Source organism: Corvus brachyrhynchos, unplaced genomic scaffold (assembly GCF_000691975.1).
Source record: "Corvus brachyrhynchos isolate BGI_N302 unplaced genomic scaffold, ASM69197v1 scaffold116, whole genome shotgun sequence".
Classification (NCBI taxonomy): Eukaryota; Metazoa; Chordata; class Aves; order Passeriformes; family Corvidae; genus Corvus; species Corvus brachyrhynchos.
In genome coordinates, this window is record NW_008240221.1 from 6,165,748 (window position 1) to 6,183,842 (window position 18,095).

General features: G+C 41.0%; 1 protein-coding gene across 1 annotated transcript in view; it reads left to right on the forward strand.

Annotated features, from left to right (window-relative positions):
- TRIB2 (tribbles pseudokinase 2) overlaps positions 1-14,900 on the forward strand; it is a gene marked incomplete at its 5' end in the record, with an annotated part of 19,831 nt that extends 4,931 nt beyond the window's left edge. Inside the window, one exon of the mRNA XM_017744912.1 lies at positions 12,552-14,900. Coding sequence (XP_017600401.1) covers positions 12,552-13,020 — 469 coding nt within the window. The remainder of the gene's footprint in view (positions 1-12,551) is intronic.
- Between the last annotated feature and the right edge of the window lie 3,195 nt (positions 14,901-18,095).

The window sequence follows — 18,095 nt, forward strand, 5'->3', positions numbered from 1 at the left end:
ATCATAAAGGCTGCTGGTGTTAAAAGAGGAAAGAGGATCCAGTGTGTTAAAGAGAACTGGGGGCTGAAGTGGCTCATTCCAGTGAGGAGGCATAAAGAGGAAGAATAGTCAAGTGTTATCTGTAGGACTGTTCTGAGGATATCTTGTTTTCCATCCTGGAAGGGTCTGGAGGCTGCTTGTAAGGGTATTATGTGGTCACTAATCGTACTCAGACTAAAACTGCCTTGCTCTGTGGGTGCTTGTGTGTAGTATCAGCTGCTGTGGTACTTGGGGAACTACTTTTTTTTTTTTTTTTTTAATAATATCTCCTTTCTACACACCCTCCTGTGTAAATGATTTGGGGAAGGAGTATGGGAAGACAGGGAAAGAAATAGCACTGGGTATATTGTTGAAGTGTTCTTTCTGATGTGGAGCGATAGTTATACTGTTGTACCTGTGAAATTTCCTATTTCTTTCCTTGTGTTTACCAGTCTTCTTTGTCTTGAATGATGAATTTATTTGCAACTTCCACGTAAGAGCAATAAATACTGTCAGAATAATGTCAGGTTTTCACAGAGTGGTTAAATTGAAAGATGACCATAAAAAAAACCCAAAAACCATCTAAATGGGAGCAGAGTCTGCCTTCGTGCTTCTTCCTGTCTTAGTAGACGATGGGAATATGTTTAGCCCTTTTAATTAAATCCTAAAAATTGTCTGAAAACTTGTTAAACTGCTGCAGAGTGAAATGGATGTTCTGGGGAGCTTTGTTAAAAATAACCAGTGAGTATCAATCCTGTTTGTGGGAATTGCAAGCAAGAAACAAGTTCTTGAAGTTCTCTACAGGCTCAGGAAGTTGGTGATCCAAAAATTAGAAAAAACTAATACACAATTCATTCAGGAAAGAGAAGTTCCTGGTCTTAAAATAAAAATGACATCATAGAAATGTTCATCTATCCCGTTTAAATATCCTCTACTTAAGTTTTATTGCAAGCTGAGTTTTGCAAAATAGGATTCTCCTTTTAATCTATTTGCAGCCTGAAAAATAATACATATTTTCACTTCTTAATTCAGTTCAGACTGCTGTCCACAAAGCAAATAGCTTTTTTAGTTCTTTATTTTTCTACCACAGCCCCAATGTCCAATTGCCCTCTCATCCTTTCCAAATAAATAAGCCTAAAATGAAACTAGCTTAATGTCTATTCATAGAAAAATGCAGAGCAGGTAGATATAAACTGCACTTCCACAACTTTTATTCCCAGTTTAATAATTAAACACCACTGTAGCACCTCTGATGCAGATAAGAAGGAAACTTGTGCAAAATAGCTGAGAGGGGGGATTGTTTTCTGTTGTACCTGATAACATCCTAATGTTAAAGTGGATTTTTCTTCCTGGGGATATATGTAAACCTGTGGGGTTTTGCATGAAGAACAGAACTTGGAAAAGCTCCTCTGAGAGAAGGCAGTGTGAGCTCAGGCAGTGCAGTGGGAGCAGACACAGGCCTGTGCTGAATGCTGTTGAACTCCTACCCTGCTGCTTACTAGGAACTGAATGCAACACAGGAGGCACAGGGCCAAATCCTTCAGCCACCCAAGAAAAGTGGTGTGTACTGTAATAGCAGTGTTGGCTTTTATGAATGTTTTTAACTTAGCTGTTGTCTGCAAAATGACACTGTTACTCACTTTTGAGCATTGTCTTCTAATTATACAATAATTCACTTTAAAGGTCAAATAGGACTTGCTGGTTATTTTTAAGATAATCATAATGCGGTTTTCTTCTGGATATAATGCTGGTTTGTAAGTAGGAAGGTATTGTAATCCTTTCTCTGCTAAATAAACAGATGAAATAATTTGAGATAGATATAGAATGAAACAGCAGTGACTGCCTTTTTTCACATCCTCTGATCATCATACTGTAATCAGTCATCACTTTCAATCTGCTGCTATATTTAGAACTGAAAAATCTTCCTGGTCCTCCTGAGTTCACAGAGGTGTTTGTGTGTTGCTTGCACCCCTCTGAGCTCCCATTTGTCTGAGGCTGCTGCTGAGGATGCCTGTGTGCCGAGCAGTCCTTGAGGAGCTGCCTTCAGCAGCAGTGCCTGGCAGATGGATGCTGCACCATCCCTTGCTCTTTCGTACTCATAATGAACCAAAGAGGGAGAGAAGAGATAAAAATGATGTTTTGAGAAATGTGTGTGAACTCTGCTGCTGTGCATCACCTGTTCTTCAGTGGAGCTCTTTCTTAGTAGTTCTTTTCCTATTTCTTCAAGGCTGTTTTTCTGCAATTCATTTTAAGTACCTACCACTTTGAAACTTCCTCTTCTTGAAGACTCTCATGGCTTTTATTTTGGTAGAAGAAAAGATGGAATATCTAGCATGCAGGCAACACATGAATGGAAAACTTGCTGGTTTTATTTTTTTTTAGTAAGATGATTGTCTGCTGTTAGCTGAGAGCTGCCAGACTGGAGGAGCCAAAGGGAAATGTGAAGGTTAGATGGAAGCAGTTCCATTTGTTTAAAAAAGAAAATCAATTAAAGCATTTCTTAGTACATTTTCTTCCATTAATCCTAATGAGGTTCTGGTAGTTCAATAGGAAAACAGAGCTGCTGAAGTTCTGCAAGTGGGTGCATACAGTGTTGAAATTCTTTTTTACCCCATTCCCATTACCTAAATTACAGCTGGAATTTGCAAAGATGGAGCTCCTAATCTAGCCAGCACCATGAGTGCTCTTTGCTTCAACTGATGTCCCTGCTAAAAATGCATGTTACTTGGATGTTGTAAATCACAGTGCCTTGGGATGTTTGTAATGAGCTGGGAGGTAAGAAGGTGGAATAAAGTATTGTTGTAGGCTGGTAGCACTGAGCATTTTGTAGGGGCCCTAATGGTACTAGAGGTGTTCTCTTAATGTGCTAAATCAACGCCAGACTGTGATAGTGTTTTACACTATGGCGTGTGTGTATGTACATCAGTGATTGAAATGAAACTCGGAATTCCAGTGTGGGAACAAACAGAAACAATTTGTCTGTGTTTCCAGGTAATTTATAGTTTCTTTAAATCCTGAACTGCAGGAGTTTGAAGATAGGGTAAATCGCATTCCATAAAAATGATGTGTGCTGTTGCAACATGGGTTTTTTGTTTTGTGTAAAAGGTAGTACAGTTGTGGTTTTTAGGCGGAGGTGTGTCTGTGGATCCCTTTGTAAACTACAGGTGAAATAGCTAGTCTTGTAGTATTGAAATTTCAGAGTTAAACTCCATAAACCTGCAGCTGATTTTGATGAAGCAGAAGTTCTAAGACATTACAGCATGGCTGGAAATCTTTTGTAAGACTGGGTTAGGAAGCAGCAGCACATCTATTAAATGAGCACAGTGGCTTCCAGAACACTGAAAATATGGAAAACAATGCTGACTTGCCATGTTGAGTCTCAACAGACTTTCTAAGGTACCTCTAAGATACTTGAATACTTCAAAAACTGTGTCCTTACACTTCAGAATGAAACTTGAATCCAAAACAGTGGATGACCTACAATAAAACGTGGTCTTATCTGTTTTCTGCTTTCATCCATGTTGCTAAATATTTTTTGTCCTGGGTATTAAGCCAGGTTGCTGTTGTGTGGCTCTTGTTTTTGAGTATTTTATCTGTGTTCGTGGCATGGTATTTACTGTTTTCCATGTACAGCCTGTCCTCGTAGTAGGGCCTTGGGCAGAACAACTGTGCCCTTCTCCTAGCTGGTGTCCCATAATGATGTTGTAGAACAGGCAGGTTTTTCTGGGTTGTGTTAAAAATAGTGCTATACACAGTATATAGCTAATAAAGCAGTTCATCAATCTGATCCATAGCAGATGCTTTGAGAAAGAGCCATCTGAAAGATCTCAGAATTAAATGAAGCATTTCTGTGTTGGTTGTTTCAATGGTTTGCTTAATACAAGAACATTTCTGCTGTCAGGGAATTATTAATTTCTTTACTGCATTTTTAAGCCTTTAATTATATTAAAATATTAGCTGTTGTAATATTTGAAGCTTAAAGACCTTGTACGTTCATCATACTTGTTGAAGGGAAAATTAAAATAATTTTGGTATTTAGATACTGTAATTTTCCTGTATTCTTTGAGTAAATATGAGGCAGGTGGGATTCAATAAAAATAAATAGGATTTGACACTTTTTGGTCTATGCCAGAGGAATGCAGCCAGTACAATACACTAATTTAGAAAGCCTGTGTTAGCATAACATATTTACTTGGTGCTCTTAGAATATTTTTTTTCCTCTATAATTTCTCAGCTTTGAGTGGATGATGCTTTAACATGACTAAGTTATGTGGTTCGCAATCCTCATGATAGAAACGTCATCTCACACAAAATACAAATGCATATACCAACCTTTTGCATGTTGACCTTTCATTTTTTTTACAGTTAGTAGTAATTTTTCTCTCCCAGCGTTTGTCAAATTGTAATGTGGTTAGCATCTTTTTCATCAGTGTGTTAGAACTTGCTGTTACCCCTACAGTTCCATAGAGAACATGCAAAAAGTCCTAGAGAGTCCTAAAGTGGAAGAAAATCAAACAAAATGGGAATGCTCTTAAAGTACCTGAAGATTTGTAAATAAAAACAGTCTTCATCTGTTTTGTCATGTAAGCACTTCACACTACCCTGAATGGGGCCACAGGGCCAAAGAGCACTGGTTCTTCAATAGTGGAGAATCACAGTTCAGATTTCAAACCAGAAACTATTATTCTTAGAATATGGGAGGAAGGTGAATTTCTTCATGGGCAGCAAATCTTTGCTGTCAGGCTGAGGGTAGAAGATGAAGTGGTTGCGCAACTGTTTTCCACAGAAGGGTTCGTGCCCCCCTTTCCCTTTATGTGGTTTGGTTACTAAGTCTCTATTCTCTCACCATGTTCCTGGGAGCAACACTGAATTTGTTGGGTGTGTGGTGCCCTTCCCAGTTGGAGGAAAGAGGGAAGCTAGCTGCAGATGGTGAACATCACACTGCCCTGTGAAGTTCATAAATCTCCCCCTAAGGGCATAGGTAGTCATAGAGGTTAATTGTTGCGCCTAAGGTTCTAAATTAAAGCAAAAGCCAGGGAAGATTTGGCTGCTGGCTGGCCCTGGGATGGGGATGGGTACTCAAGTGGACCTTGAGTCAGCTCAAGGCCCTTCAGTGAGACCAGGAGTGTCAAGAACCTTTGCTGTTGTACCCAGTGCTGGAGTTTGCAGGAGGTTTTATCCCTGGACTGTCTGTGGCTCATAGTAGGGCCTTGTCTTCACTCTCTCTGTTCAGGCAGGATGCTGCAGTATGTGTTGGCTGTCATGCCAGTCATGGGTGGTGCCTCTTCTGAGATGCCCATCATGGGATTGATCTCTCTGATGAAAGGTGCTTTGTAGTCCCTGGAAGTAGATGTGTCTTAGGACATCTCAAATTGAGTTCAACAGCTGGTCCTTTCGAAGACTTCAAAACCTACATCCATAAACTTGCTGCAAAATGGTCCATGTTGACTTACGAGTGGAGACTGAGGGTAGTGTCTGTGGATGTCTCTGCTGGGGGTGAGGAAGGGAGGCAGGAGCCCAGCTAGCCACAGCTACAGTGGATTGTGAGAGTGAAATTCTTCTGCTGCTTTCTCTTCTAATTGTTCTTAGTATCACACTGGGAGATTACTTCAGGCTTGGGAGGGAGAAGAAAGGTGGAGATTGTAAACAGGAGCTAACCTGGGGCATATTTAGTCTTAAGCACCTGCTTTTTTGGTAGATTGTATTGCTTGGAAACAGGATTGTAGACATCTAAGCAAAAGGTTTTCAGTAAGGTTGTGAAATAATGGCATGGCTGTGCCTTAGAGATGCTGAGTAGGCTCAGAAAGTGCAGGGCTGTTTTAACAACATGCAATTATGTTAAAAAAATTGTGGTCTCCTTTCCCTGTGGAGCTTCATCATGCACTGTATGAAGAGATCTATAGAAGATGGGGAACACAGCATATGGTTGACAGCACAGCCTTTTAAAATCTGATTATCAATGTGATCTAAAAATATAAAAGTGAGGTGGTGAAGTAGCTGTCCTGAGCCAGATTCTTATAAAAAAATGGATTGCTCAGGGTAGTGTAACTGAGCTCCTCTGTGGAAAGGTCTGCACTGGATTTCACAGCCTGCACCCCAACACATGCATCACTACCTACCTACTCTCTGGGGAACATGTTTTGTGGTTAGGCAACAGGGGCATTGGAAGAAACAAGGTACATGGCATACAGGACAGGCTGTTTCCAGCAATCGTATTTGAGTGTCGTAAAGCTGAGGTCTGGGGCACCAGCCCTTCCTGGAGGTGAGTCAGAGCATTTTTAAGTGGAATTCCGTAGGAAAAAAACCCAAACCAGCTTAAAACAAGTTAAAAGCTCTTAAGTTGCTAGGTACTGCACATCAGGAGGGGGTGAAGGCAGGGCTGACTGTGCTGTTAGCATCTCTGTAGAGGAAGGGTGGGAGAGATGTAATTTTTAGAGGCTTCCTTATTGTGTGGAAGTACCAGTGAGGAAATCTTCCCTTAGGAACAAGGTTCATCCTGTAAACCTGTGCTGTCTGCAAGTCCCAGTTGTCTTTCGAAACATATCCTTGAGCCTGTTTCATTATGCAAGAGACTGTTTATCTAACAGCCTTTGTGCAGAGTTTGTTTTTTTCTTCCCCGAAGTTGTGTAGGATGTTGTGTGGTGAACTCCCATGCTCTGTGCTGTTACAAACTGGAAAGGGATCTATTGGTAAAAGGAGCAGGATTTAAGTTGATGTCATACCATTTCCCCCCTGTTCCTGTGTGCCTCTCTGCCCCCAAGGAGATCAGGTAGTTGTGAGTTCAGAACAAGTCTTTGCACCAAGCTGCAAATCATCTGCCTGGGGTTTCGTTACCGCCTTCCCTGTCTCACTGGCTCCCTGATGGCAGCTTACTTCTGCATTATTTAGGAGAGATTCCCTTAGTTAAAAAAAAAAAAAGTCAATTAGTGAAAGATAACTGCTTCCAATGTCAAGCTTGCCTTTTATGTTTTTTGCCTCCTTGTGACTCTAATTGTGTGCATGCTCTTCTCATCTTTATGATGGGGTGTGAGCAACTGACCTCGATTAAATGACCTGTAAATTATTGGCCACATAGGAGCAATCCCTGGTCTACTGGGCAGTCAGTGGCTTGAGTGCCTCTAACTAGGGAAAGGCTTTCCTGGCCTCAGTCAGAGTAATACTGAAATATGAGATAACATTGCTTGGGTGCTTTCAGTTTTTACTGTTGGAGGAATATTGTGAAGCACCTTTAGAAATTGCCATTTTATATTTACCTGCAATTGTATTAATAAAATGGCAATTTAGATGGCAGTGATGGTTGTATCCTGATTGCTGGAGTCTGCTGCATAGAACCTGTAAGTCTGGATCTTCTAATTTGACCCAGCCTAAGTAACAATTGGATGGTGTGATGGTGTATGTGGAGTGTCCATAGCAGGATGGCTCCTTCAGTCTCTTCCCAAAGCAGCTTATTTGGCTGTCATATGGGGAGTGTTGCTGTGCAAAAATTGTGGGTCTGGTCTGCAGTTAGTGTTCCCAAAATGGGAAGGGTGGCTGAGGTGTTGTTCAGGTATTATTTCGCATACAGATGGCTTTGGGGACAGAACAGAGGCAATTGCTTTCATTGTTTCAGGTGCAAGCTCCTTTACTAGTGACTGCTTATTTCACTGCAGTGAAGATATTTTCCTCTGAAACACTCAGACTATCAGTTGTTATCTCTGCTTTAAATGTTCTAGATTTTTTTTTTTCTCCTGCCTTACGTGTTTAGAGCCCTCTGAATAATTCCACTGATTTTGGTATGGAAATTGTTTGCTTTTGGAGAGCAAGTGTGAATGCTGGATTCTTCGGTGTCAAAAGGCAGGATAGCAATTTGCTGGTAGTCCCAAAGCTCTGCAGGGAAGAATAATGTGAATCTGTCGGAAAAAAGTGTGGGATGTGCAAGAAAGGCAGAGGTGAGTGCTAACTCAGGAGGTTGCACTGAAGAATCTTCTGGAAGATGTTTAATTGATTAGGTTTTGTTACATTACTGAAGAGCAAAGTCGGAATGCAGCCAAGTAATGAATGGCATATTGATAAGAAACTCAGAGTGGTATTGTTTTTCATGGGTTTCCCTGACGGTTTCTATGGGGACAAAGACGCATTTCCCGTCCGAGTGCTGCTGCTGCCCTCTGATTGCACTTCTGTGGTTTCATTCACCAGTAATGGGAAAGCATTCATAGGCAGAATAGCTTCCCCTTTTTACATAGCCATGATTCAGGGCTGTATTTTTTTTTAATGCATTAAACTAATGCAGTGTTTTATCAATGATCTGATAGACTCATAATGCTCTTTTTCCAAGTGCTTATTCGGGATCTGCATTAAAACTTGAAATTATGTATTGTAATTACATAAGTGTTGGCAAAATCTTTGTTGCCCTACAGTATGTGTACAAAGTGATTCTCATCCGGCTGTGGCAGTAGCTTACATTTGAACTTCAGGGATTAATTTTGTTGCAACTGTTTGTCGAGCTCAAATGCTGGTGCTTTTGGAAAACTTTTTTCTCTTGTGGGGATCCTTTAGTTGACTAATGTGAGTTAATTATTTAGAGAATAAGAGGTTTCTGGAGAATTATTTTTGTTTTTCCTTTTTCTTCTCTGTGATGGGAGGCACTTCAAAGTTGATTATGATTTCACATCTCATGTTTGGTTTTGCCGTAACAACGTCAAATTTCAGGTTGTCCAGTTACTCTGCAGTTGGATGCACTCCCCACCCTTTAGTGTGGAGGTTCTGTATTCTCAGAATCGACTTGTAGTTTTCAGGGTCTGTTTGTTGTTGTTGGCTTTTATTCCTTTTCCTGGGTATTTGATTTCACTGCTTTCTGAGAGAGTGTGGGGGAGAGAGAGATTGCTTCTCATTCAGTGTGTCTCTGCATTTCTGTGTATTTAGACCTTGACTCCCCTTTTTCCCATTCCTCTCCATACTCCCTGCCTGCTGTCCCCTCCCAAAAAAAACCCAAAAAACAAACCCAAAAAACTCTCTTGCAGAAAACAGAGCTCTTTTAGGCAGTGCTTGAAATGCGGAGGAAGGGAAGACCAACAGAGCTGGAAGCTATTTCTCGCAGGGATGGGGTGCTGTGCACTGGGAAATAGCAGCTCCTGAGCCAGGCTGCTCCTTTTTGATTGCCTGAAAAGACGTGAACTGACTGATAAAAGGGGAGCGAGAGTTGCCATGTACACCTGCGCAGTACCCAGTGGTAGCACTGCACAGACTGCGTTCCATCTGCGAGGCTGAGGTGGGTGAAGTCATCTGTCACTGAAAATGGGCTGCAGTGGGTCTGCCCAGCCCCAGTCCTGGCTGGTGGTGAAGGGTGCTGGCAGAATCACCCTGTGAGCTCTTTCTATCGCCAGCTGTGTCAAGTCAGACAGCCCTTCCTGTACTCCTGTGCTTTCCTTGCTGTACGGTTGGAAAACCTGTGTTATCATCTAGTGCAAGGACACCGGGCTTTACAAATGAGACTGGGAACCATCTGAGTTGTGTCTGGGTGTAACTGGGACAGGAGAAAGCCATACTGAGGCCATGCAGTTGGCAGTGTGTGCTCAGGGGATGCAGGCCCTGCAGTCAGCCAGAGAAATGTGTGCCCGGTGCTGCAGGAACGCTGCCTGCTTGCAGAGGAGCCATTTCACCACTTGCACCTTGCACACAAGGGTGTTCCTGGTTGTGAGGGTTTGGGGGCTGACCAGGGGGAGGAGGACTGAAGGTTGTGTTTTTGTTTAATTTGGGACCTTTTGTTTCCTCAAAGCCTTTCAGCTTAGCAGCATGAAAAACCCGGTTTGAGTGTTTTCATCATTTGCCCACAGCTTACAGAGGAGCAGGCAGATAAGGGCCAGCTGTTGTTCCATTTGCTTGCTTAAACAAAACCTGCTGTATCGTGTGGAGGCTGCAGCACCTTGCAAGGAAAGCAAGACAGGGGCATGGCTTTTGTGTGCTGCTTCTGTTTTATTATCAAGAAGTTATTTCTTCTCTTGGAAAAAAATACGAATTTTTGACACACCTTGCAGTCTGCTCTCTGTGGTTTTTTACTGTGTCCGTTGCAGGAAATGAGAGATTAGGGAATTCCAATAATTTTATGTAATATAAAAGCTTCTTATTGAACTGTTTTTCTAAAGTCTTTGGCAACTCCCAGAAATGTAAAATAGGATGGGAAAGTAAACAACATTTCCCTGTGCTGTTGACACTGGGATGGCAGGCAAGTGTGTATGTGGGGGTGAATTCCCTCCTGGAAGTTGTTTATAAATAGCCTGCTCTGCCCCACTCCCTGTGTGTGTGTTCCGCTTCTGTTAGTTAGCAGGAGTGAGTTGATGCTTTCCTGTCTGGCAGTTCAGTGACTTAATGCATGTTTGAGTAGCTGGCCTCACTGTTTTATTGCTACACATGCTTTTCTATGGAAAAACTGAGGTGGGCAATGCAAATGGAACCACAACTCATGTCCCTGCCTTCCCTTTCATTTCCTCTTCTCTGTTCTCTGCCCTCTTTGGCATGTTTTTTCCCTCTGGGCGTTCCTCCTTGCTTCTCTCCCTATGCTGTGCAGGTGCGGGAATGTGTCAAAGCTGAGCACTGTGAAAGGACTCTTCTCAAGTCACTCTCCTGTTGTGGACCCTCTGCTTTGTGTACAGAGGGAAATTTCTGTGGTCTTGGTAATTGTAGTTCAGTTTCTCCTTGCAGCCTACTTCCTGTGTGAGGCACTGCTGTTGTAAAGTATTGTTTGAGTGCTAATGAGGGGGTTGTCCATGGCCAGAAGTACTGTTAGGCTGGCAGTGGGAATTAATGAGGAAGCAGGTGTGTTGAGCAAAGCTCATCAGAAGTGAACTGGAGGAGCAAACACTGGCTTATTTTAGGAGAGAAGGAGCTGCCCTGACACACTGTGCTTGGGAGCCAGGTATTCGGAGTTCTGTATTTATGGCTTCCTCATTTGGGCCACGTTGCCAGAGGGGCTTTCACCTCTGCTAGTAAACGTATCTAGCTGTTGAAAAGGTCCAAGTGTCATGAAAGTTTATGGCACAGTTGCCGCTGGAGTACTCCGCGGAGTAAAATACTCTTCTGTTGGTTCAAAGAAGATAGGGTTGAGCTGCCCTGGAACTAAATCTAAGCCAAAGCTGGCCCAGATGTCTTTTGCAGCTCAAGCTCAAGCAATGTTGTCTTTGGTAAACATTTAAGAAACAAGGCTCTCCTTGTCTATTTTAATGCCTGTTAAATTACGTGCTTTAGTCAAGAGACGCAAGTTCTGCTTTCTGGGATGAAATTCAGTCCCTGCCTGTGAATGTCTGTGGTATGGGAACATGGCCATGACACAGGGCTGAGAGTGATTGTAACAGATCTGTGGGGTTGAGGGATGAGGGCAGTAATACCCTAAGTTGAATTATGACCCCAAATTGTTGAAAGGAAAGTCTGCACTAATGCTAGGTCACTCTGCCATCCCAAGGCACTGGACAAGCCCTGTTGCATTGTAGCGATTTTGTTCTCAAAACCATCCTTTGCTGGGAAATAGTCTAAAGGTTACTTGGTAATCCTTTGGATACCTCCAACAGGGAGAGATTTTAAAATGTAGATATGGAGCCTAGCAGTGAGAATTGAATGGAAAGAAAGGTTATGTTCATCTAGTGCTATGACAAGCAGCTCTGCATCATTTTTTCTGCTCCTGTGTGATATCCATAAGGGAAGAAAATTCTCTTGCAGAGATAATTACTGCAGCACAATGACAAGTTCACAGTGCTTTGCAGGCAGCAGGAGTTTGCAATCTAGATAAGGCATCCCTGTCATCTCTGCAACTCCTTTGCCAGCTTCTCTGTTCATTCCAGTGCGAGGAGCTCCTCTGGCTTGCCTGGGTAGATAAGCTTGCTGTTAATCTTGGCCTTCACCTCACCTATCTCCCTTTGCCCAAAAGTCTATTTGGGAAGACTGAAATCGGTTAAAAGTGCTCTTCCTTAATTTCTCTTAAAATTGTTGGGGTAAAGGAAAATGTTGGTTGGTCAGAGGGATCATTTAGGGCTGGAGTGACCATTTTATTACTGTTAAACCTTGTGGAATTACAGGTGTATGAAGCAGCTTTGCCAGCATGAAGGTATCAAAATAACCTTGTGTAGTTAGGACTTGGTTTGTATTTGGGCATGAATCCTACGTGGGTACATTAGAGTGCAGCCAGCATAGAAAAGATCTTGAGGTTTATGTCTCCTTTTGGAAAACATGTCTACGTAAAATTAGTCAAAAGCATGAATATGGCACTTCCTTTTCTCTTTTTAAGAGATAAACTTTTTAATGAGTTTACTGGACAAAACTGTATTTGAAATCTTGTATCTGTCTGTGTGGTAGTATTCCCTATATGTCTCTAATATCTCTAACCAGTATGGAAGAGACAATATCAATTATCTGTTACAACTGCTGCGAGTGGGATTTTAAACTGATTCACTTCTGCAGTTGTCAAATTTTGTAGAGTATGACTATTACAACCATGTAATTGCAACAGCCAGAATTTGTGTTTGATCTTTGCTTACCTTGATAGTGTTTTTTTTTCTTGCCCGCAGGACTAGAGTGAAATTGGAAAGCCTAGAAGATGCTTATATTTTAAGAGGAAATGATGACTCTCTTTCTGATAAGCATGGATGCCCAGCCTATGTGAGTCCAGAGATCTTGAACACAAATGGCAGCTACTCTGGCAAAGCAGCGGACGTATGGAGTCTAGGTGTCATGCTTTATACCATGCTAGTTGGACGCTATCCTTTCCATGACATTGAGCCTAGTTCCCTCTTCAGCAAGATCCGTCGTGGGCAGTTTAACATTCCAGAAACTCTATCCCCTAAGGCAAAATGCCTCATACGTAGCATACTGCGTCGAGAGCCATCAGAAAGGCTGACTTCACAGGAAATTCTGGACCATCCATGGTTTTCTACAGATTTTAATGTATCGAATTCAGGATATGGTGCTAAGGAAGTATCAGATCAGCTGGTGCCTGATGTCAACATGGAAGAAGACTTGGACCCATTCTTTAACTGAGCACAAAGACTGGTGTTCAGAAGGTACACAACCTGGAGATGGACACATGAAGGAGCCCTTCCTGACCGCGTTCAATCACATCCTGCATCAGCCTAGCTTGGTAGCAAAAGACACTCAGAGGTCCTCGGATTGAGAAGGAACCTCCACAAGGAGCTAATATAACAAATGTAGCATGGGGACAGATTGGGGGGGCGGGGGGAGCTTGCTATCAGGTTAGATTGATTTGGAGGAGAAAAGGCAGCATGGAGCAATTGTAGCTTCTCACCTTTTGGAGCCAAGGAGACTGCACATGCCAATTCTGGTGCAGCTGTATCACTCCTGTTTCTGTTTCATTAAAAACAGTGGTAATTCACAACAAATAGAAACTTTTGCCTCAGCTCACATCTTGGCATCGCACTGTTAGATATTTAACTTCAGCCATTATTCAGGGAAAATACAATTGGCTAACTTTTTTAATCAGATGTCTAATAATTAATGGGATTAATATAAGAAAAAAATTAGGTGCACAAAGATGGACATGAAAAGTGGGTGCTAAAAACAAGCAAAATTTCAGTTCATGTCTCTTGATAGCTATTTTCAAGTCATTTCTTCTAAATAAACTACTTAATATTCTTGTCAGGAAATGACATTTTAATGCTTTGTTCCCTTAAGGGGAAGTAACTGTCATTTAACAGGCTGTTCTGTTTTGTGTCAAATGGTTTGTTGCAGGAAGCTATTATAACTCGAACTTCCAGATGCATTACTGCTATAATGGGGGGGGGAAAAGAAAAGAAGAAAACTGTATAATTTTTTTTTAAAGATATGAGATACTGGCTTCCATATCTGCCATGCTGCACGTATATGACTAGAGAAGGCAGAAAGCCCTTAACGGTGTCTTCATCTGAGAACCAATCTCTTCTTTACTGACTGGCCCATGTGTAAATAGAGGGCTCTTTATTATTGAGGAAGAGTATTCTGGGTTTTTTTCTTTGAATTCCTTTAAACTTGGGAATAGAATTGTTTGGTTTTGATTTTTGTTTATGTCCAGACTAAGAAATAAGAGGGTATTAATAAGCTGAACATTTATATTACAGATATTCCTCTTGAAACATACACAGTAATATGCACCTTTTGTATTGTCAAGACTTATTCTATTTATTGAAGAAAATGTCACAGTAGTGATATATTAAGCCAGTACTTCAATTACGGGTTGACTTGGGATGACATGTTACATGCTGTAGTTAACACACTTCTTTTCTGTTCAGGTATTTCTGTCCCTAAATAACTTTTTATTTAGCTTCTTTTTTTTTTCTAGATAGCTTTATTTGATTTAGACTGGCAAATGTTTTTATTACTGCTTTTATATTGCTGTATGATATTGAAATCTCTTGGCATAAATATTTGTGTTTCCAGTACCTCAGTTGTTCTGATATTACTGCCTGTATACGTTTTGTGAAGTGGTCATGTTTTTTGGGTAGGTACATGTGGACTCTGTAGTATGTAAATGTTACTTGAATTTGTGCTTAATTATAGTATGTGGCATGTGCGTACAGCTACTTGGCATTTGACGTATGGATGCTATTTGCCTGCCTTGCAGGAAAGTTATGGTCCCACTCTCAAGAGGATGTTTCACAGTTCTTTATCAAGAGACAAAGCTAGCTGCAGCTGACCTGCCTTGGTTCTATTTTGGTAACTAAGAATATAAAGGAGTAATGTTTTTACACTCTGAAGATGGTGCTGTGTCAAGAAGGACTTTTTTTTATTTTATAAGTACCTTATAGGAGGAAAGATTGGTGATGTGCATGGTGGGGTTTTACTGCCTCTGGTGCTTTGTCATGTATTTGGTTTCATGTTTTTGTCCTAATCTCTTCAATAAATAAAATTGTGCATATTTAACTAAACTTCAGTGGTGAACAGTATTCTTACTGAATGTCTGAGCTGCTGCAAGAGTTTGCTCCGTTAGGATCATTCAGCTGGTATTTTTTGTGTTGCTGACAAGCTCTTGCCAGTCCCATGAGCTGAGAAAACTTAGCACTTACATTTATTTACAAGGTAACACTGTAACCCTTTTCATCAAAAATTTTACCATTTGCTATGAACAAAACTAGCTTTTATTTTATTTTCTTTTGGCTTGTCCCTGCCTCTTACCAAGCCCATTTACCTTTTTTAGAAGGGTATTGAAATGTGGTGAGAACTTTGGTGGTGGGAGGCTCTTTGGCTGATGAAGAGAGTTACCAAAATGGAGTGAGCTGGAATTTGCACTTTCCAAAATCCCAGGGCAATGTGCATCTTGCATTTGCACCTCAGTTCCAGACAGAGTGGATCTGAATTAGCACCTCCTGATTTCATGTCTTTTATTTAAGGCCAGATTCTGTTTCTGTCATTCACCTTAATAATTAACAGATGCAGGTAGTGACATCATATATAAGAGCATGTGGGGTAATAAGGTGCTTTGTGAACGTGAGGCAGGACAAATGAATCCTCATCTATTAAAGTTTGAACTAGGCTTTGATTTGAGCCACAGTGCAGGCTCTTTTCAGCACCTCTGTAGTTTGAAAAAGCTATAGGTGGCTGACAGTCACCCTTAAAGAAACCCCCCAGCCTCAAGACTCCCCATTGCAAAATAAAGATTATTGCACCAAAACTGCTAGCACAGGGTTTGCTGTCAGCCTGGCTAATTGTGAACTACATGATTTCATCCTAGGTAATTCCTGGCATGTGTTTGAGCCGGTAGGTTGAGAATTAAAACTGTTGATTATAGCACCAACCAGAAATGTTATTAACATGTAGAAACACTTAAAGATCAGTTTTTAAATGATCTGTATGCCTGCAGCCAAAGTTTAAATTACTTGAAATTCTTTCAAATCAAACTCCCACAATAAATGTGCTTTATAGAATAAAACCAGATTGTAATCAGTCATAGAGAGAAGGGGAGCACTGAGGATTTCCATCTCCCCCACTAAAACTTCTGTGAACAGCTTCTGTTCTGTTTGGGTGGAAGTAGTTAGACCTTATTTTTCAGCAACCTGCATGCTTGCTTTTTCACTGCCAGTAATTATACGGAAAATGCAGCTGACTAATGATTGCTCATTTGCAGTGAATTTTTTTTTTGAGGATAAAGCTTTCTTGGTTTTGCTGCAGAGGAATCCTTTGGCAGCTGAAGTCAGTTTTGTAAAATGCTGAAGGGTGTCTTGTTTTTGGAGCTTCCTTGTTCCTAAATCTAAACCCAAGAGGGGGATTTGTGATTCTGATTCCTGGCTCATTTTTTTTTTTTTTTTTATTTCTGCTTCATGGGCACTTCTAGTCAAGTACACAGGTATAGCACTGCTTGCTGCAGAAATGCTTGACACAGCTTTCTTAGTGCTGAGGGGGGTTTGTTGTTCTTGTTTCTTGCTCATTTTTTTTTTTTTTTTTATTTCTGCTTCATGGGCACTTCTAGTCAAGTACACAGGTATAGCACTGCTTGCTGCAGAAATGCTTGACACAGCTTTCTTAGTGCTGCTCAACCCTCAGTTTGGGTAGCAACTGCAGTGGGATTCAGGATTGCTGAGCAGGCTGTCAGATAGTTGCCTCAGTCCTGGGGAAAAGGATGATCATCTCACAACTGTGCAGGGTGAAAAGCCATGTCTACAAACAAAACTGTTTCACAGAATATGACCCCATGGCAGGCTTTGGAAGCCCTCCAGCCCCTCCTTCTCCTCTACCCCTCCCAACTGAAAAAAAAGTTTGGGGTTTTATTTAGTGCAAAATATATTCTGTTGGTGCAGCACTGTGTGTGATTTCAAGCTACAGGCTTTTCTTCAGGACTGCACAAACAAGTGACAATTACTCCTTTGGCACCATGATGTCATATAACCTGATCCCTTAGCCTTGCTGAGGTGTGCATGTGTTAGGGAGATAAACAAGTCAATTAAAAATGCATTCTCTTGTAGATGAAATAACCTTGGTAAACTTGTGTTTCTGGAAAGAAAAAAACTAAAAAAGCCCAACCCAAGACTCTTGAATCCCAAACTGCACTTTCCTGGCAATTGGAGAGGAAGGGGATGAAACGTGATGCCAAGGAAAAATTATTAAGAAGGGAAAAAAATAATACACTTCATCCTGAAATGATTGTGTTGAAATTTGGAAATGTATGAGTGAGCTCTGTGACTAATAGCATAATGCATACCAAAAGAATTAGTAATAATCAGGTCTTTATTCTTAAAATTTTGGCTAAGATTTCTATGAAAAACTTGCTAATTTAATAAGTGACAGTCTAGCTAACAACTTAACTAGCTTATAACTTTCCTAGTTTTTCAGTAGAAGCAAATGTTGAAAATTAGTAACACGATGAGACAAATTGAAATCAAAGTGTAAGAAAAGTGGGGTATAAATGACCTGTAATATGGTGTAATTCCCCTGGAACAGGAGAAACAGCTGAGGAAAATTTCTTAAGAAAACCCAAACAAGAAACCAAAAAAACCTTTAAGTCAGGCCAGTTCTGCCACTGACACTTGCTTTTCCCAATCTTTTTAACAGTTACGTTCTTGATACCAGTTTCCGTGCCTCCATTTTGGCTTTTTTGACACCTGAATTAAACAAATATAGGCTATTAGAGTGAAATTTTGATCCTCTAGAGATGCCTTGCCAGAGGCCTCTATACAAGTTTGAAACTCTTGGCCGTATTTGACTTGTAAAGTTTTATGTGTATTGGTGAGTGCATGCAAATGTGTGGAAAATTACATTTACAGTGATGGTAGTATAAATTCTGAGAAATTAATTTGATATTATTTGCGCTGATACAAATGAGCGGAATCTGTTTCTTAAGGACCTAGATAGGGCTGACTTCTGTGTTGAGAGGTGTCATTTATTCTTTATATTACTCAATTTAAATTTGTTTAGACTCCTCTCAAAAACTGGCTCGATACAGGAGTGGATCCCATTGTTCTGATTTTCCTGCCTCCTTCACCCAGCATCTATAGCCAGCAGGGCAAAAGGAAATAACCTTGGTGTGGCAGCTTGTGGAATAGGTAATAGGTTAGTTGCTACTGTGCTTATTTCTGCTCAGGAGGTTAAAGCATTGCAAAGCTGCTGCTGACATCATTCCAAGCACACAA